General features: G+C 55.2%; 6 protein-coding genes across 6 annotated transcripts; 5 read left to right on the top strand and 1 right to left on the bottom strand.

Moving 5' to 3' along the window:
- The first annotated feature begins 225 nt into the window (after positions 1–225).
- Positions 226–1,645, top strand: L226DRAFT_330443 (uncharacterized protein). Its single transcript, XM_067673992.1, has 4 exons — positions 226–486; positions 566–1,093; positions 1,159–1,465; positions 1,529–1,645. The coding sequence occupies exons 1-3, from the start codon at positions 339–341 to the stop codon at positions 1,383–1,385; spliced, it is 903 nt and encodes a 300-aa protein (XP_067538297.1). The 5' UTR covers positions 226–338; the 3' UTR covers positions 1,386–1,465; positions 1,529–1,645.
- An 84-nt stretch (positions 1,646–1,729) lies between these two features.
- L226DRAFT_330456 (uncharacterized protein) lies at positions 1,730–2,530 on the top strand. Its single transcript, XM_067673993.1, has 3 exons — positions 1,730–2,001; positions 2,061–2,236; positions 2,291–2,530. Exons 1-3 carry the CDS (start codon positions 1,843–1,845, stop codon positions 2,370–2,372), a joined length of 417 nt encoding a protein of 138 aa, XP_067538296.1. The 5' UTR covers positions 1,730–1,842; the 3' UTR covers positions 2,373–2,530.
- Positions 2,531–2,678: 148 nt separating this feature from the next.
- L226DRAFT_610953 (uncharacterized protein) lies at positions 2,679–4,754 on the top strand. The gene is made up of 3 exons (XM_067686216.1): positions 2,679–3,024; positions 3,081–4,622; positions 4,680–4,754. The coding sequence occupies exons 1-2, from the start codon at positions 2,737–2,739 to the stop codon at positions 4,593–4,595; spliced, it is 1,803 nt and encodes a 600-aa protein (XP_067538295.1). The 5' UTR covers positions 2,679–2,736; the 3' UTR covers positions 4,596–4,622; positions 4,680–4,754.
- Positions 4,755–5,232: 478 nt separating this feature from the next.
- On the top strand, positions 5,233–7,437 carry L226DRAFT_532501 (uncharacterized protein). The gene is made up of 2 exons (XM_067680270.1): positions 5,233–5,598; positions 5,652–7,437. The coding sequence occupies exons 1-2, from the start codon at positions 5,296–5,298 to the stop codon at positions 7,314–7,316; spliced, it is 1,968 nt and encodes a 655-aa protein (XP_067538294.1). The 5' UTR covers positions 5,233–5,295; the 3' UTR covers positions 7,317–7,437.
- L226DRAFT_504135 (MFS general substrate transporter) lies at positions 7,319–10,256 on the bottom strand. Its single transcript, XM_067677967.1, has 13 exons — positions 9,879–10,256; positions 9,778–9,816; positions 9,707–9,723; positions 9,602–9,656; positions 9,471–9,548; positions 9,279–9,415; positions 8,999–9,223; positions 8,282–8,945; positions 8,083–8,225; positions 7,871–8,023; positions 7,761–7,812; positions 7,661–7,703; positions 7,319–7,602 (listed from the first exon to the last, which is right to left on the bottom strand). The coding sequence occupies exons 1-13, from the start codon at positions 10,060–10,062 to the stop codon at positions 7,440–7,442; spliced, it is 1,953 nt and encodes a 650-aa protein (XP_067538293.1). The 5' UTR covers positions 10,063–10,256; the 3' UTR covers positions 7,319–7,439.
- A 2,906-nt stretch (positions 10,257–13,162) lies between these two features.
- L226DRAFT_568735 (uncharacterized protein) lies at positions 13,163–14,915 on the top strand (the record flags this gene model as incomplete). The annotated part of the gene is made up of 3 exons (XM_067684207.1): positions 13,163–13,237; positions 13,298–14,823; positions 14,882–14,915. 3 exons carry the CDS (start codon positions 13,163–13,165, stop codon positions 14,913–14,915), a joined length of 1,635 nt encoding a protein of 544 aa, XP_067538292.1.
- Between the last annotated feature and the right edge of the window lie 511 nt (positions 14,916–15,426).

The following is a 15,426-nucleotide window of genomic DNA, read 5'->3' as shown; positions in this document are numbered from 1 at the left end:
CGTGCGGAAGACGCGTGTCCGGGGGTTGCTCACCTCCTGTGGCGTGCATCTGCAGCTGGTCGAGAACGGCGACAAATCGTTGCTGATTAGGCGGGCACGTTCGGGTCAGCACCAGTCTGCGAACATCCGGTACCTTCGTACTTCGCGTCCGATGGTGCGTGACCTTGTCCATTAGTCTTTTGCGATGCAGCTTACTTACGTGCCTTCTTGCTCCAGGTCTCAGCATGGGCCCACTTTCTGTCATGCGCAGTACACTGCACAAATATATCGTCCGCACCCGGACTGCGACGCCGTGCTCGTGCGCAGTCGTGCCCACTCCATGAGGGAAGGGCATAGACATGCAAGCCGCCCCGACATACATCCGAGATGACATCTACCGTCAGACCGCTAACATGATGCAGATGCCGCACTGCAGATGGATCGCGAGCTTAACCTCTCGCACCGCGGACATCGAGGCTCAGTCCAGGGGTACAACACAACATTATGGTGTGTCTCATGTTGATATGGTTAGCACAGTGCTGAATCGCAGCTTCGGCGAATCGTACTTGTTATGTCCGTCGGGTAGCCCTCGACTCCATCGTGTCTCTTCTTCCGAGACCACAACCATTCTCCGCACCACGACTGGCCGGCGCCACAGGACTATCTCGCTTGGAGAATTCTTCTGTGCGCTCCGAGCCCCCATGCCGACTGTATGCAATAGGTCGCCGTGCAGTCTCTTACGACTATGCGCAGTCGCATGGTCCGAATGGGCTCTCTCCGATGGATACCGCCTTGACGCATCGAGTATTACAGGGTGTTCCCCGCAAGAAGACGAGCAGTGCCGTAGGCCGGAGCAGCGATTTCTCACTACGCGATCTATCGGGAGGTCGATCGCCGGGCGTTGTGCACGTTGTGCTCGCTCGGATCGTCTGTCTCTGCAGGCACGAGATAATTGGCGGTGACGTTGTCTCAATATATTTGATACTTTTCGCGAGACAGGCTTCAAGCTCAATGAATTGCCTGCAGACTTCGTCCCCAACAGGATATCCCGACGCGTCACGGACCCTCCCCGTTCCTGTGTCACATCTTCAAAAGTCATGCAACCGAAGTACTCGTACGTCAAATAGTACTGTGGTCATCGCTTGGGACGAATCGAGTGACTTGCTTGCTTTCTCGAAGCGTTGCCGGAGAAGGCCTTGGGCTCAGGTCATCCGAATAGCGCGGAGCAAATTTACTTGTACAGGCACGTCCGTGCGTTGTTGCGCCGCCGCGGGATCTCCTGCAAGTGGCCCCTGGCCCCTCCGTGGGGCAGCGGACTCTTGAACAACGCAAGTACCAAAGCATATATCCTCGTAGCCTGTGGCCGTAGTCCACCCTCATGTGTGTATGTTCGCTTAGAATATTAAATTCCCCTAGTCGCTGCGGCTCGTTTCAGGTGCAGATCCGGATGTGGCCGCTTGATTCATGCTACACAGGGTGCATCTAGGTGAGCTAGATATCGACATTACTATCATCACAGTGTAGCGGATCATCTGACGTCACCACCCAGATATCACTGACGATTTTGCGATGGCCAGAATCACTCGACGCCACTAGACTAATCGCGGGGGCGAGCGTCCGAGTACCCTAGAAGCCTAACGAGGGTCCACTCTTCGGGCGGTCCTGATGGATACGTCATTATTCACTATCATATTGTCCTCCGGTTTTGGACGCTCACGCTGGGGTCCCTTCAGGACAGGGCTAGGGCCAGGATGGACCCACAGTGGTCTGCAAAGCGGAGCCCTCTCACAAGTTTCGCAGCCCCTAGCGTCGTGATCCTTTTGTGCGGTCGTCCTTCTAGGATATTTGGGTCACTGTGCATGCATGGTCCGGATGGACGGCATTCGCCACTTCTCGATGTTTTGTGGGCCACTCACTCACCGCTCTCGCTCGAGTATAAAGCACGCTCATTCCACCCCGTCTGGTACTACCATCCCTCGAGGTCTAAGCTCTCTCCCAATCTGTGAAACATCGAACATCATGGTACGTACTACTCTTGACGATAGTCTTCCCTCGGTGCTCAAGAACATCTTCCCCTACAGTCCAACACCGTTGTCGTCAACGCTCTCTACTCCGAGCCCCGGTCTTCTCTGCTTGCAGCCCAAGCTGAGGCCGTCGGAGGTAGCTGCTGTGCGCACAAGATCGCCTCCTTTCCCGTGCCGAAGGGCGCTGGTGCCACAGAGGCCGTCTGTGCCTGCAAGGAGGGCGCTGATAACGGGTAAGTGGATCTGTGTTTGCTCGGTTGATGGCGTGCTCACGGCCACGAGGACAGGTTCGGTCCTCCTGCGGACGACAACCACTGCAAGTGCGCCCGTCCCTGCGCTTGCAGCAACTGTACCTGCCCTCGCGGCTGAAGGCGAGGATATCTACCCGTCATCGTCATATTCCAGTGTAATAGTTGTGGTAGCGACTATCTGTTCCTTGCAATCTCTCTGTCATAGCTATGTACCGTACCCTGTACTTGATGATCCCGGACCTGCAGTAGTACGAAGAATCTATACTTTAGGCTAGGCTTCGATTTTGAACGCGAGCCCGAGTGCATACCTCCAAGGTTCGAACCGCGCCGGAGTCTGCGTTTGGTAGCCTCGTGGTGCTGAGCAAGCGCCAGCTGAGGCCCCCGATTGTGCCACCCACAGTACCACCATCTTCGACCATTGACAGCGCTGTCACGACCGCCTCTCATATCCCTTCGCACGGCCATTCAATGCCTAACCTCCGATGGACAATGCTTCCGGTTTACTTTCGCTTCCTGCCGAGGTCCTGCGACGGATATGCTCCGATCTCATGAATCTAATTGATGGAGACGACGACTTGTTCACCCGACGCTCGTACGCCGGACTCAACACAGTGCTCGCACTCGCAAGGACGGCGAAGGGCTTACATGAATGCGCGATCGACGCAATATGGCACACACTACCTGGGTACGGGTTTCTGTTGTTTACTGTCCCAAGGGATGCGTGGGTGGAGACGAAAGTGCAGACGCGATGGGAGGAGAGGATAGAAGTCGTAAGTATCTTGTCGGATCTGCCTGCTGTCCGACGTCCATTAATGACGTTGTTCAGAAACTTATACGTCCCCTCGCCGAGTGCGACTTCCTTCGCTTGAAGCATTACGCACCGCGGGTCAGGCGCGTGTTGCTGGACTCTCAATGCGACAAGTTCCCTTCCCGCCGCATCAGACGGTACTGTTTCGCGCACTCCACTCTAGCAACGTTTGCCTCTCATTTTGTGAACACGCGGCTACTCCCCAACCTCGGTGTGCTCCATGTGGTTCCCCATCAGCAGGCCAAGGTTTTATATCGCGCGCTTCCCGTGCTCTTTGGTCCCAAGTTGCACAATTTCTCTAGTAATTTTTATCACCAGGAGCTTCGGGATGGGGAAGAGAACGAAAACAAACGATTGGCCTTTGACCTCCGCCAGATGTTTGTCGACCTCCACAAGTACTCTCCCCATCTCATGTATCTCACCTTCTTCGCTCTGGGGGATGGCACGCCTCCTCCCGGGACCCATACCGCGATATTGGAGTCCATTTGCCTGTTCCAGCACCTAGTTCGCATCTCAACCGCCACGCCCCTTAACCTTCAAGCCCTCGCCCACCTTGCACGCCTCCCTTCCCTACGCGTCTTGGAAGTACATATTGACCAGGCTCTCGTAGAAGAGGACGATTTCGCGCCGCTTTTCGTGATCCCTCACAAGCAGTTCTTCCCCCATCTCCGAGACATCCAACTGACTCACCAGCACCACATCAACCCGATCACCATCCTTCTTCGATGCATCTCGTCGACACACATCAGGACGATCTCTGTCTCTGTCCCCCAGTTTCGCTCGCCATATCAACAGGTCAAGGAGTGCATAACCGTCATCGGACTCTGTACTGCCCCGAAGGAGATCACGAAAGTCGTACTCAGCATCTGCCCAGACTCCTTGGAACCCCCCGACGTCGATACGTTCGATCAGGACGCTCTCACGCCATTGCTCATGCTCCAGAACCTCACCTACCTCGCCCTTCATCCGGGATGCGCCTTCTTACTCGACAATGCCGATTGTCATAGGATGGCCGACATGTGGCGGAACATCGAGGTGCTCAAGCTCGGACCCGAACTAGCGCAGAAGACATCGCAGGTTACTCTCGAGGCCCTCGTCTGGTTCGCTTTTCTTTGCCCGCGCCTGCGGGAATTGAGCATCTTTCTTGACGCGGATGCTAAACGCCTTCCCCGGCTGTTGTTCACAGCTCGCCCCGGGCTTGGCCGCGAGCAGACTGCACTCACTTCCCTCTATGTGGGAAAATCACCGATTGATGGTGAAGTGGCAGTCGCAGGATACTTGTCTGATCTCTTTCCGAATCTGCATGACCTCGAATGCGACTGGGAATGTGAGGATTCTTACGCTCAGGAAGATTGGGAGGAGTTGTCGGAAGAGGAACAGGAGATTGTCATTGCCGAATCTGTCATACACAGGCGGTGGACAGACGCGATCTACACGCTCCTCCCGAAGTTCGTGCTTGTGCGGAAACAAGAGCGCGAGTGGGCACGCAGCAACGGTATCGCTATGCGACCAGCGTACAAGCTCTGTTCCTAGTCAAGCTTTCCGTTTTTACTTGGTATGGTGAGCTAAGTGCTGTATAAATTTGACGTCGTGCTGAACGTTGCTATCTTCATCCAGGAATAGTGGAAGTAATGCAATGTATTCAGTGGAGTTATACCACGTGCCCTTCAACAGCACCATCCCCGTACGAGCGACGAGTGCCATGGACACCTCCAACGTTCACGGCTTTAGCCTCTGCCCGAGAGGCTCCGTGCTTTCAAGACATGTACTCCGTGTTAGTCGTCGTAGCCTCTGCGAGGCGTCGGCGGCGCCTTGCCGGCTCACGAACGCTGACTGACACCGCCTGCATATGTCTGACCACCTCCCTCAAGCAGGAAGCGTGGAGTGAGCGCTGAGCCACTCTACATGTACATGGCCGGCGAGATGAATGCTTGACTTCAGCGATTATGAGAGGCCGTCATAGACTGTGCGCTCGAGGTCCCGAGAATGTGAATTATGCAGCAACCGAACGGGCACCCCAATGCAGGGGACGTCAACTCGAATACCGGAGACAAGTGTATTTGTCAAGTGCATTGCAGTTGTAAGTACAGGGCCGGCACGTCGACTATCCCACGGTCATAAATCGTGGTTAGCCGATGCGCTGGTATGCTGTCAATTCGTGCTGGCAATGTCGACTTTCAACAGCCGTCGTGCACGTTCAACTTCATCTACGCCGTCTCAGACTATAATCCACATGGTCCTGATGGGTGATTCCCGCCTTGAGAGGCTTCCTTCCGATGCCCACGAGCACATATGTTGCTGTCTTGTTTATGGTGATCCGTGCAAGCAGTCTGGATTTCCGCGCAAACACACCAGTGACAAGTACATCGGTCTACGCACGGTAGCTGCCCTGGCAAGGACGTCTCGCACTCTCCACGAGCCAGCTGCGAACATCCTGTGGCAATGGATCCCCGATGTAGCGCTTCTCATCTTCACCTTGCCTCGCGACTGTTACAGGATGGAGAAGCTGGAAGGAGGCCGGCTGGCTACTACTTTTGTGAGTCAAGTATTCTCGTATTCTTTTTGCTTGTAATGACATTGGGATTTCAGGAAATCACTCGGCAGCTTGGGTCCGTAGACTTGGCACGCTTTCGATTATACGCAGAGCGAGTAATCAAAGTGGGCGTGTGGGACTACGCGGACGATATCAACTTCCTCCCCAACAAAGTGCGCGGATATGCCACCACTCCCAACTCCCTGGAGGAGCTCGGTAGGGTTGCTGCTGCTGGGGGATGGCGACTACTACCCAACGTGACCACGCTGTTGTGTGAAGACCACGATTGGTTCCCCATCTCTATCTCTCCACAAGTCCCCCATCTCTTCGGACCCCACTTGCGCGATTTCAAGTTTCAACGTCGCAACCTGTACAGGGAGACTGCGCCCCCTGAAATCCCCTGTGCACGCATCGAAGGCGAGGAACGCTTCATGACAATGCTCGCTGCCCTCCAGCCGTATGCTGCGCATCTAGTGAACCTTTCTATATGTATCGAGGACCTCAGCCGACCCATCGTCGAGGCATTTTGGAACGTCGTCCTCTTGTGTCGAGACATAGTCTGTCTCGACAGTGGCAGCTTGCCCATCACTCCCGCTGCATTACGCCATCTCGCCCGTCTTCCGTTCCTGGAGAAACTGTCCTTCGCGTCCACGGACAAAGCCTTCACGAAACAGACAATCCTGGCGTTTCACCATGACCTCCCGCCTTCGGAAACATTCCCGCGGCTGCGCGCCTCGACCATGACGCTCGTCAACCTTGACCTGGCCTGGACGTTCGTCAGACACATTTCCTCCCCCTACCTTCAAGGATTAGAGATTGAGGTTTCCCCTGGTGGCAAACCCGTGTCGAACGTCTCCGCCGCACGCTTCTTCCGTGCCTTCTGTCACCTGCCAAACATCTCTGCCCTCATGTGGCTCCTCGTGCGGTTCGACGTGTACTGCCGCGAAAAGCCGAGGTCCCGCCCGGACCCAATCACGCAGGAGCTGCTCCGCCCGTTCCTCGGAAGCCCACGCATCGACTTCTTCGAGCTGTTCGTGGGCTGCCCATTCGACCTCAATGACGCGTTTATCAAGGACATGGTCGTCGCATGGCCGAACCTCCAGAACCTACGCCTTGGCACCTATCATCTATGGTATACCTTGGACTACACGCCTGAGGTCACTTGGAACGGGATTATCGCAATGGCGCACGGCTGGCGGCACCTTCAAGAGCTCAGCATCGAATTCGACACGGATATCTCACGCGTGCAACCTTGGGCCATGGAGTTGCTGCAGGAAATGAGCAGGAACGGGACCAAGAATCTTCGGACGCTGGAGTTCATGGACGTCGGGTTCTCCAAGATCGATGACGAGATGGCCGTGGCATCCCTCTTGAGTCAGTTGTTCACACCAATTGCCGAGGTGAACTCTTCGTGGGACACACACGCTCAGCAAGAGGAGGCAGCGGAGGAGTATAGAATGGAAGAAGAGGGCGACGCATTCCAGCCAGATCCCGAGTTGGAGACACGCGTATTCCAGTACACGGACTACTACGAACGATGGTTGGGCCTCGAGGATCCTATGCGTCACCTCCAATTAATACGTCGCCAGGAGCGGAACTGGGTTTCTGCCATCAGCGTGCTATCTACGTCGGAGCAGTCAATTGGGGAGTCAATATCTGAAGGGTCGACGTCTGAGGAGTCGATGTCTGAGGATGAGGAATCGACGTCAAATGAGGAATGAGGGTAACTGAGTGGCGGAGATGACGATGGTTCGGCATGGTTCACTACTCCGAGAATAACTGTCCTTTTTTGTGCTCTGAGAATAGAGCTATCTACAGTACACCAGATAATATTGCTACAGACATCAATGAGCGAGGACACGCGAGTTACCGCGTTCGCCCTCGTGCTCCTCGAGTAAGAGGACGCAGATACCCGCCACCACAAATATGCCAATGCTTGCATACACGGGGAAGGAGTGGTCTACCATCAACAACGAGCCACCGACAATCGGGGCTATCATGCCGCCTCTGTTCCAGCGCATCAGTGAGCATAACGGTCAGGATGTAAGCTGCGTCGTTTACTCACATTCGAGACAGAGCGGACGCAATGCCGCACGCAGTTCCACGAACTATGTAAGAGGTACATCAGCACTACTTCTGACTCTAGAAACGATCTGGCACCATACCTTTTGTTCCGAAAATCTCCGGCGTCCAGCCGTACAAGACTGCCCACATCGCCTGTATGAACAGCAAATTAGACCAGCGAATACCAAAGAAACGACATATAAGGACGCACCGTGGCGCTCAAACTGATACCAACAGTGCTTGCCCGCACCGCCCATGGATGTTCGACCATGACAAAGACCCAGCAGAAGAATGCAGTCACGAAGGTGCTTCCCGCGAGGGACCACCGTCGACCGAGCCGTGACTCAATAAGCCAGGCACCCAACTATTATCGTAGCAGCATTCGTTAGTCGGGTCCATGAATAGGCATCGAAACGAGCTCACGAGTGCTCCGGGGCATCCTCCCAGGGAATAGATCACCACATCCCAAAGGCTGTCCTCCAACGACCTCGGGGCTCCACCGGGATCGCGCGAAGGAGAGCGCGTCTCGAGGAGCTTCGGCAGGTATACATTGAACATCGTATACGCTGTCGAACCATATCAACACCGCGTTCTTCGACCCCAATCTTCGAATGGGTCGTACCTAGTGACATTGCGCACCACACCGCCCAGACAAGCAGGGTCGTCCTCAGCCATTCTGGAGATAGCACCATCGCAACACGGTCTATCCACGCCAACGCGGGGCGGCGAATCCATCGCGGCAAGATCTTGCACACTGGTCCGCTCTTGCTTTCGATGTAAGATGACGCGGTGGATAAGCGGCGGCTCATCCTGCGACTACTACTTGACGGCATCCTGGACCTGGGAGGATGATGTGCCTCTTCACCTGCCTGATGCACATTGCTTTGAGGTGTAGGTGGGAACAGGTTATTCACATGTGTCGCTGAGGTCGTGTGCGGAAGCGGGGTGCCGAAGGAGTGCGAGTCCAGCGCGACATCCGGTGACCCCATGGAACTGTACTGTGCGCTATCTGGGGTAGCGTCGCGCAACGCATTGCTTCCTCCTTCGGGGTCAGACGGAGATTTATTTGTCTGTTGGTCACCTTGAGCGATACCGGTCACTTCGGGAGGCGCAGGCCGCACGGTGTCTTCGATGTCGTCTAGATCAAGCGAGAGCTCCGAGCCGTTGAACTTGGAGATCAACTGAAGCGACTCTATCGCCTCGTGCGGTCGCCCAGCGTGCACCAGATACCTGGGTGATTCGTGCAACCTGAAGAAGACGATGCGCGCGATGAACATCGTGAGGGTCTTGCAACGAGGGCCTGTCAGCTGGAGACTCTACGAGAGAAAGAAAGACGTACCACTAGGCCAAGAGCGATCAGGAGATACTTCCATCCCATGTTTTGAGAATCGACGTCACACGTCGCTGGCGCTGGCGGACAGGAATGACCGGGAATTACCACTAGGCCGATGACTGCGGCAAGGACTGCGCCGAAGGAAAAGAACACAGATAGGGCCGTGACCAAGTACTGCTTCCCATTGGGCATGTGCTCGAGCAGAAGCGTACCATCGGTCGGCATTGAGCCCTAGAGAGTACTCAGTTATTGGAACTAGCAGGAGAAGCAAAGGCTAAGCACGTACTCCAACAGCACTTCCCAAGAGAAAGAGGGCGAAGCAGAGAAGTGGGAAGCTGCCTGCGAGGGCCGCGAATACTCCAAACACCGAGGTGAGGAAAAGGGTTGCATTGAAAGCGGTGGTACGGCCCATGAGGTCGGAACCTGTATGACAGGACTAAGTCGAGGATTTGCTTGTGCTGGGAGAGGTGGGACTTACACGTTCCCCATCCAACTGCTCCAAACATCATACCGCCGAACATGGAGGAGGAGAGCGTGCCGATAAAGCTGTCGCTTACTGTGCCATCGCTATGAACACGTTTTTCCAGCATAGTTCCGGCGAGTACTCACCAGAGAAGTGCTGCTGCACTCTGGGTAGGATGATGGCTATTGCTTGTATCCACATCTACTCCGTGATAGTTAGCGAAGAGCTGCTCAGCTAACAAACAAACGTACGTTATCCGCGAGCCAGCCTGAGACGGCCACTTAGTATGGCACGAAGGTTCACCCCGAGGCAATGGACTCACCAAACCCGCAAAGACATAGAAGGGTCCATTGATAACTGCCTTGAAAAAGTAGAAGCGAAAGATGTAGTATTTTGGATGAGTCGATGAGAATGGAAACTCACCCATGCCAATGCGGTCAATTGTCCTATCCAGGGGAGTCCTCCCGTCGAAGTCATCAGGCGCTTCGAACCCCAGGCCCTCAATGTCGACCTCCTCCCCTCCCTCATCGTAGGACTCGGCGACCGACACGTAGCTCATGCGAGAAGAAGACCAAAGGCCGGATGCGCGTGGGTTTACCGAGGACATCGCTATCCATGGACTGCTGAGTCAAGCTTGCGTTACAAGGCAGCAGTCTGCCCCGTTTGGGAACACCGAGGTATGGGGGCGCCAGATGGGCAAAGTCCAACAGTCAGATAGTTCAGCACAGTTCGAGGAAGCGAATGCAAGAGCCTGTCGTGTCCCTTGACGTGAGCGCAGTCGATGAGGTGGTGGTCAGCAGTAAGTTCTAAAACGGCGACTCGGACGCGGTGCCGACGGCGACAGCGCGCCCGCGCCCGCCCACTGAGACTACCGCGCGCCTCTCTGACCTTCATTTCTTCCTCCACGCGCAGCAATATCCGCGCTGCAAGCATTGATTCGTACCATTTTGCCTTTGTCGTAAAGTCTTCGACGGTGAGGCCCCAGTATATATTGACATTCCAAGAGCTGACGCGTGCGTGCTGGGCGCCGCCTGGTATTGCAGACGTTCAACAACGGTCTCTTACACACATGGCTTTCCTGTTGTGCATGCCATCGAACGTCTTACGCGAGGTTGTCTCCTACCCTACCGTGGACAAGTCTTATCGCTCCGGTAAACGCGGTCCACCAGCACTCGTTGCATTATCAACGACATGTCGATTGCATGCCCTAAACGAGTTGTGAAGCGAACTGCCTTCCTTGGCCCCCCTTCTCCTAGCCATCTCGACAGACCTTACGGAATGCAAGCAAGTTCAATCCGTCAACGGCTGTGAAGAACCAACTTACATGCTAGTAAGGGTATTGCTACGTTTGCACACCTGTCAGCGTCCTGACTTCCAACCAGAGCTTCCGCCGACCTCTAGTCACCAAAGACTATGCAATGCTCGCCCACCGTAGGTCTCTCGATTACCGGGATCGAAGTCACTACGGTCCCGTGTCCCACGCCCGAGTGACTCCCGAGGTCTAGAAGATTCTACGCGACTCCGACCGGACGACCAACCTTTTCCCTAACCTCCCTTCGTGCCGGCGAATGGTTCAATGACGGTGTCATCTCGCTGCAGCGTGAGAAGTGCCTCCCCGCCCTCCGGACGTTCCTCAACGGCCTCAAGCTCTGCATACATATCATTCAATCCATCCAATCTCGGGATCTGTCCGGTCTTCGCTAATGCTGTCTGGATCCTTGACCTCCGACGTCACAGAATGCCTGGCAATCTTGCCCGATCGGCCTTTCGCTCCCCATTTGCACACTCTGGTTGTGAACCTCGAGGGTACTACCCCAACGTCGCATATAGTGCATGCCGACGACCTGGCTCTACTTCTTCCTCTCGACTTGCACCACCTCATGATAACCAGTCGTGATATCTCCGTCTACGACGACTTCGTTCGCGAGATATCTGAGACATGGCCAAACCTCGTCACCCTCAAGCTTACGACTTCGAAGGAGTCCATGTGGAAAATATCCCTGCCCGGACTGCTATACCTCGTGTACCGCTGCCCATCCCTCTCCGAACCCTGGGTGACCATCCCCCATGCTCGAAACCCGGCCTGGTTTCGGGTTACAACAGCACTCGTTGCGCCTCCTGTCCGTCGGATTTGGTCGTATCACGAACTCAGCTTTCGTGGCAGGATTCCTTGCGGACTGTTTTCCACGACGCCTGCGCGTCTTCAGCTTCTGCTCCTGGAATTCTCACAATAGTTCAGAGCCAAACTGGGCCGACTACAGGTCGAGATGGGACGAGGTACGGCAGCTCATCCCGTACTTCGTCAAAAGTGCGGGCGCAGGAGAGACACGGGGCAGCTGCGGCAGGCATGAAGGTCCGAGGGTCGGCCAACCCAGAGGCCGTCTTGCGATATGTCGAGGCATTAGAGCGCGATCCGTCGGAAGCCGCGAGAGTCGCCATAGAGTGCGCACAGCGGTGCGTACCATGTCTCCAAGTTTGTTTCGTCCTTCTCGTGCTCATGTTGACATGATGAACTCGACAGGCGTACACTGCATCGAACGTCGCCTGAACTCTTCTCAGCATGACAACCGACATAATCAAGAATAATATCGTTCAATATTGCAATGCGCGGGAGGTGGTCAACGCCAGACGTTAGTTGTGGACGTCTTCCTCAGCAGATTGGATGAATCTGACTTGACGACAGGGTTCGATGTTCCATACGTGCTCATGTACATTCAGAGCCTGCGCACACATCAGTATATGCACGCTGCTATATGTCTATCGCGTCTTTCTCGCATAGTACTGGCCCCGTGTACATACACCATGTACACTCTATCATCCATCATGCCAGCGTCGCGTCGTTCTTGTGATCGCGCTCGCCGATGCCAGCGAGAGTGATGTTGAATCGGATTATGCCGAGACGGCGTCCCGGTCCTTTCATGACCATCATCTGGCTCCAGGACAGACACGCGCTCTTTCCCAGTGACCACACGCAGCGCTGCGAAGCAGAATCCAGCGGACAGACAAGCCCCTACACCGAAGATGCCTCCCGCGACAGTCAACACAGCGCAAGGCTGGAATGGCGATCGAAAACAGAAGGCTCGAGCCCAACGCGTCATTCCCTCGATGGCGCGTGGGTCTGTTGGCCACGGATCGGGCTCGGTTCTTTGGGTCCTGACTTTGTAAAAAATGATGCTCGCCACGACATGCCAATGACATGCTTCCCCCTCTCCCCCAGTCTGTCTGCTCGCATCCTGTCCTCGCGTCGTCTCCGTGTCCGCTTTCCGCACTCCCTTCTCGCCAGCCCTCGGTACCTCGCTCGTCTCTCGCAAGTTGCGCCTCACTAATTCAAGTTGTCGACGTACACCCTCGGCACACTTGACAGTCCATTCCCTCCCGTGTCAGTCCTTTCATATGCGGTGTTCTTTACTCGAAAAGTGAGCTGATAGGTCTCTTGGACGCTCTAGATCATTGCCACGCGGCCACTGCTGGAACCAGAGTATTTGCAGCAAGTCAGACAGAGCGGGATCATGCCGTCCCTGCTATCCCTACCTGCAAGTGTGATTGTCAAAACCTTCTCATGTCTACTTCCTCAGAAAGCCATCTTGGCTAAGGAGCGCGGATCTCCGGGGCTCGTTGCGCTTGCGACTACTTGTCAGCAGCTCTCGGAACTTGCTCTCGACGTGCTATGGCGGGATCTTCCTTCGGTGATACCCCTCCTACTCACCATGCCTCCCGACCTCATCGCAACGTCAACTGTACAGTGCAAAACCGTTCATGGCGACCGGGAGGTCCAAGTGCTGGTAAGTAGTAGGCCCGTATACAGTAGTTCTGTGATGTAGGTTTGACCTGGTCGTTGTCAGAGCTTCCGTAGAGCCCTGGTTCCTGCCGACTACGCGTGCTTGATGAAGTATGCTGTTCGAGTCAAGTCGCTCGATTACTATCACGTCAGCAAATACCCGCCCCATGTCCGTGCACGCGCAACTCCAGACGTCTGGCATACGCTTCAAGGACTTCGACCGATGGCCGAGTTTCTCCCCAATCTCCAGAAACTGACGTGGGTCTGGACCATGAATACCGTGGACGAGCAGGAAGGACCGGGCCCTCTTGCGCTCTTGGCAAGCCCCAAGTTGCAAGACGTTCAGATGGTCTATACGTCTCTCGCTGAGGATGGGACATATCTGCCCTTACCTGCATCGATTGGAGAAGCCTGCACCGATTTCCTCTCGCGTCTCTCTTGTAATCCACAAAACGTACATACGTTCAAGATCAACTTCTTTGGCCATGCACCTCCGCTTCGCCCCAACCTATCATCGCTTGTGACCAAGACGCACAGTCTGACCAGTTTTTTCTGTCAAGACGTTCCTCTGACTCCTGAAGGCTTCCTTCGCCTCACCCAATGCTCATCCTTGCAATCGTTTACTACGTTGATATGGACCGAAGACTGGACCGAAGACTGGAAGGCGGTCTTACAACAACTCCGTGCGCAGCCTTGCTTCCCTGTGCTTCGCGATCTCGAGCTACTGGTCAACGATATCGACCTGTGCATTAGCATGATCGACCTCATCTGTTCTCGTGAACTGGAGAGCCTCTCTCTCTTTCTATCCGGGAGCCAATTGGTGACGGGCATTACAAAGTGTTTCGCGACCCTCCCCAAATGGTCCTTCGCCCCGCAGCTTCGCGAGCTTGCTCTCACATTACCCCCTTCCTCTCAACCTCTATGGACCATTTATGCTGCCGATCTCTTCCCTCTCTTTGACCTCGATTTACACCATCTCTCGCTATGGGGTTTTAAGGTTGCCATCTCCAACGAGCTCGTCCGCAAGATGTCCGAGGCCTGGCCGAACATCATCACCCTCAAACTCTCGGATTGCAGATACACCAAGTCCCCATACAAGGTCACCCTTCCGGGGCTCCTGCCGTTTGTCTATAATTGCCCTCGCCTCAAAGAGCTCCACCTGGAGGTCGACGCGACCACCCTCGCCTTCCCGCATCCAATTCCAGAGATCCGCCCCGGGTTTGGGTGGGAGCAGCGAGCGCTATGCGAGCTGCACCCGGGCTATGGACTCATCTCGGACCCGTACTTCGTCGCCGGCTACATAGCGGATTGCTTCCCCATGTGCTGGGGCGTGATCAGCTCGTGGCCCGGATCAGCCGATCTCAGTGGTCCGGACGGGACAACGGGGGGTACGCAGGGTGCCCTGTGGGACACAGCTTGGGTGTATCTCAGGTATTTTGCCAGGGTGCGGGCGCAGGAGAGGCATGGGACTGTGGCGGCGGGTTTGAAGGTTCGGGAACCGGCGGATCCAAAGGTCGTGTTGCAGTACGTCGAGATGCTCCAGAGTAATCCGGCGGAGGCTGCAAGGATCGCGTCGGCGCACGGACTGTGGTGAGTAACTAAGTTGTTCAGCGCAGTCGTCTCTATGCTAACCTGCAGAAATTTGTAGGGCCCCTCGAGCATCTGTATCGGAGCGTCTGTGAGATGAACACCAACAAGTTCCATGATTCTGGTCGCTTCTTGTCAGATTGTTGTCGACGACTCGCTCGTAGCTCGTATTACAATAGCTTAGCCAAGTTTCACTGTCACGCTTGAACTCTGCAGCAGCTTCCACGATTTCGACTACCTCGGTGTCCGACCTCCTGCCCGCATCCATCTTTCCGACCTCCTGCCCCTGTTTGAACGCTGCTAGAAGCTTCAGCGACTCGTTTGTTACTTACACCGTAGAGCTTTCGCCTGCGCCTGACATGACGCGTGCTACACGTGACCGCGTAGTCGCGACTGGGTCGGCCATTTGTCTCTGCGTGTACTCCCGTTCAGTCACACATATGGACACTCAAGGGATATGGGAGAGTCAAGAGTACTTCTCCAGGCGTTCAGGATCCGGCGCATCGTGTAGGCACCACTTTCGTCGATGTGCCAAGCAGAATCATCGTTGACGCCATCGCTAAGCGCCAGCCGAGCTCTTTTCTTTTCTTCTAACCACGACCACAC

This window comes from Lentinus tigrinus, assembly GCF_003813185.1.
Source record: "Lentinus tigrinus ALCF2SS1-7 unplaced genomic scaffold L226scaffold_6, whole genome shotgun sequence".
NCBI lineage: Eukaryota > Fungi > Basidiomycota > Agaricomycetes > Polyporales > Polyporaceae > Lentinus > Lentinus tigrinus.
This window is presented reverse-complemented; position numbering and strand designations above follow the sequence as displayed.

Coding starts and splice junctions, on each gene's coding strand:
- L226DRAFT_532501 (XM_067680270.1), top strand. CDS start 5,296: ATGGTCCTGATGGGTGATTCCCGCCTTGAGAGGCTTCCTTCCGATGCC. Junction 5,599..5,651: donor GCCGGCTGGCTACTACTTTT/GTGAGTCAAGTA, acceptor TTGGGATTTCAG/GAAATCACTCGGCAGCTTGG.
- L226DRAFT_330456 (XM_067673993.1), top strand. CDS start 1,843: ATGGTCCGGATGGACGGCATTCGCCACTTCTCGATGTTTTGTGGGCCA. Junction 2,002..2,060: donor GTGAAACATCGAACATCATG/GTACGTACTACT, acceptor CTTCCCCTACAG/TCCAACACCGTTGTCGTCAA. Junction 2,237..2,290: donor AAGGAGGGCGCTGATAACGG/GTAAGTGGATCT, acceptor CCACGAGGACAG/GTTCGGTCCTCCTGCGGACG.
- L226DRAFT_610953 (XM_067686216.1), top strand. CDS start 2,737: ATGGACAATGCTTCCGGTTTACTTTCGCTTCCTGCCGAGGTCCTGCGA. Junction 3,025..3,080: donor GGGAGGAGAGGATAGAAGTC/GTAAGTATCTTG, acceptor GACGTTGTTCAG/AAACTTATACGTCCCCTCGC.
- L226DRAFT_504135 (XM_067677967.1), bottom strand. CDS start 10,062: ATGTCCTCGGTAAACCCACGCGCATCCGGCCTTTGGTCTTCTTCTCGC. Junction 9,416..9,470: donor AGCAGTTGGATGGGGAACGT/GTAAGTCCCACC, acceptor CCTGTCATACAG/GTTCCGACCTCATGGGCCGT. Junction 7,603..7,660: donor GCGTCCGCTCTGTCTCGAAT/GTGAGTAAACGA, acceptor GCGCTGGAACAG/AGGCGGCATGATAGCCCCGA.
- L226DRAFT_330443 (XM_067673992.1), top strand. CDS start 339: ATGCAAGCCGCCCCGACATACATCCGAGATGACATCTACCGTCAGACC. Junction 487..565: donor GGGTACAACACAACATTATG/GTGTGTCTCATG, acceptor TCCGTCGGGTAG/CCCTCGACTCCATCGTGTCT. Junction 1,094..1,158: donor GTCATGCAACCGAAGTACTC/GTACGTCAAATA, acceptor GCTTTCTCGAAG/CGTTGCCGGAGAAGGCCTTG.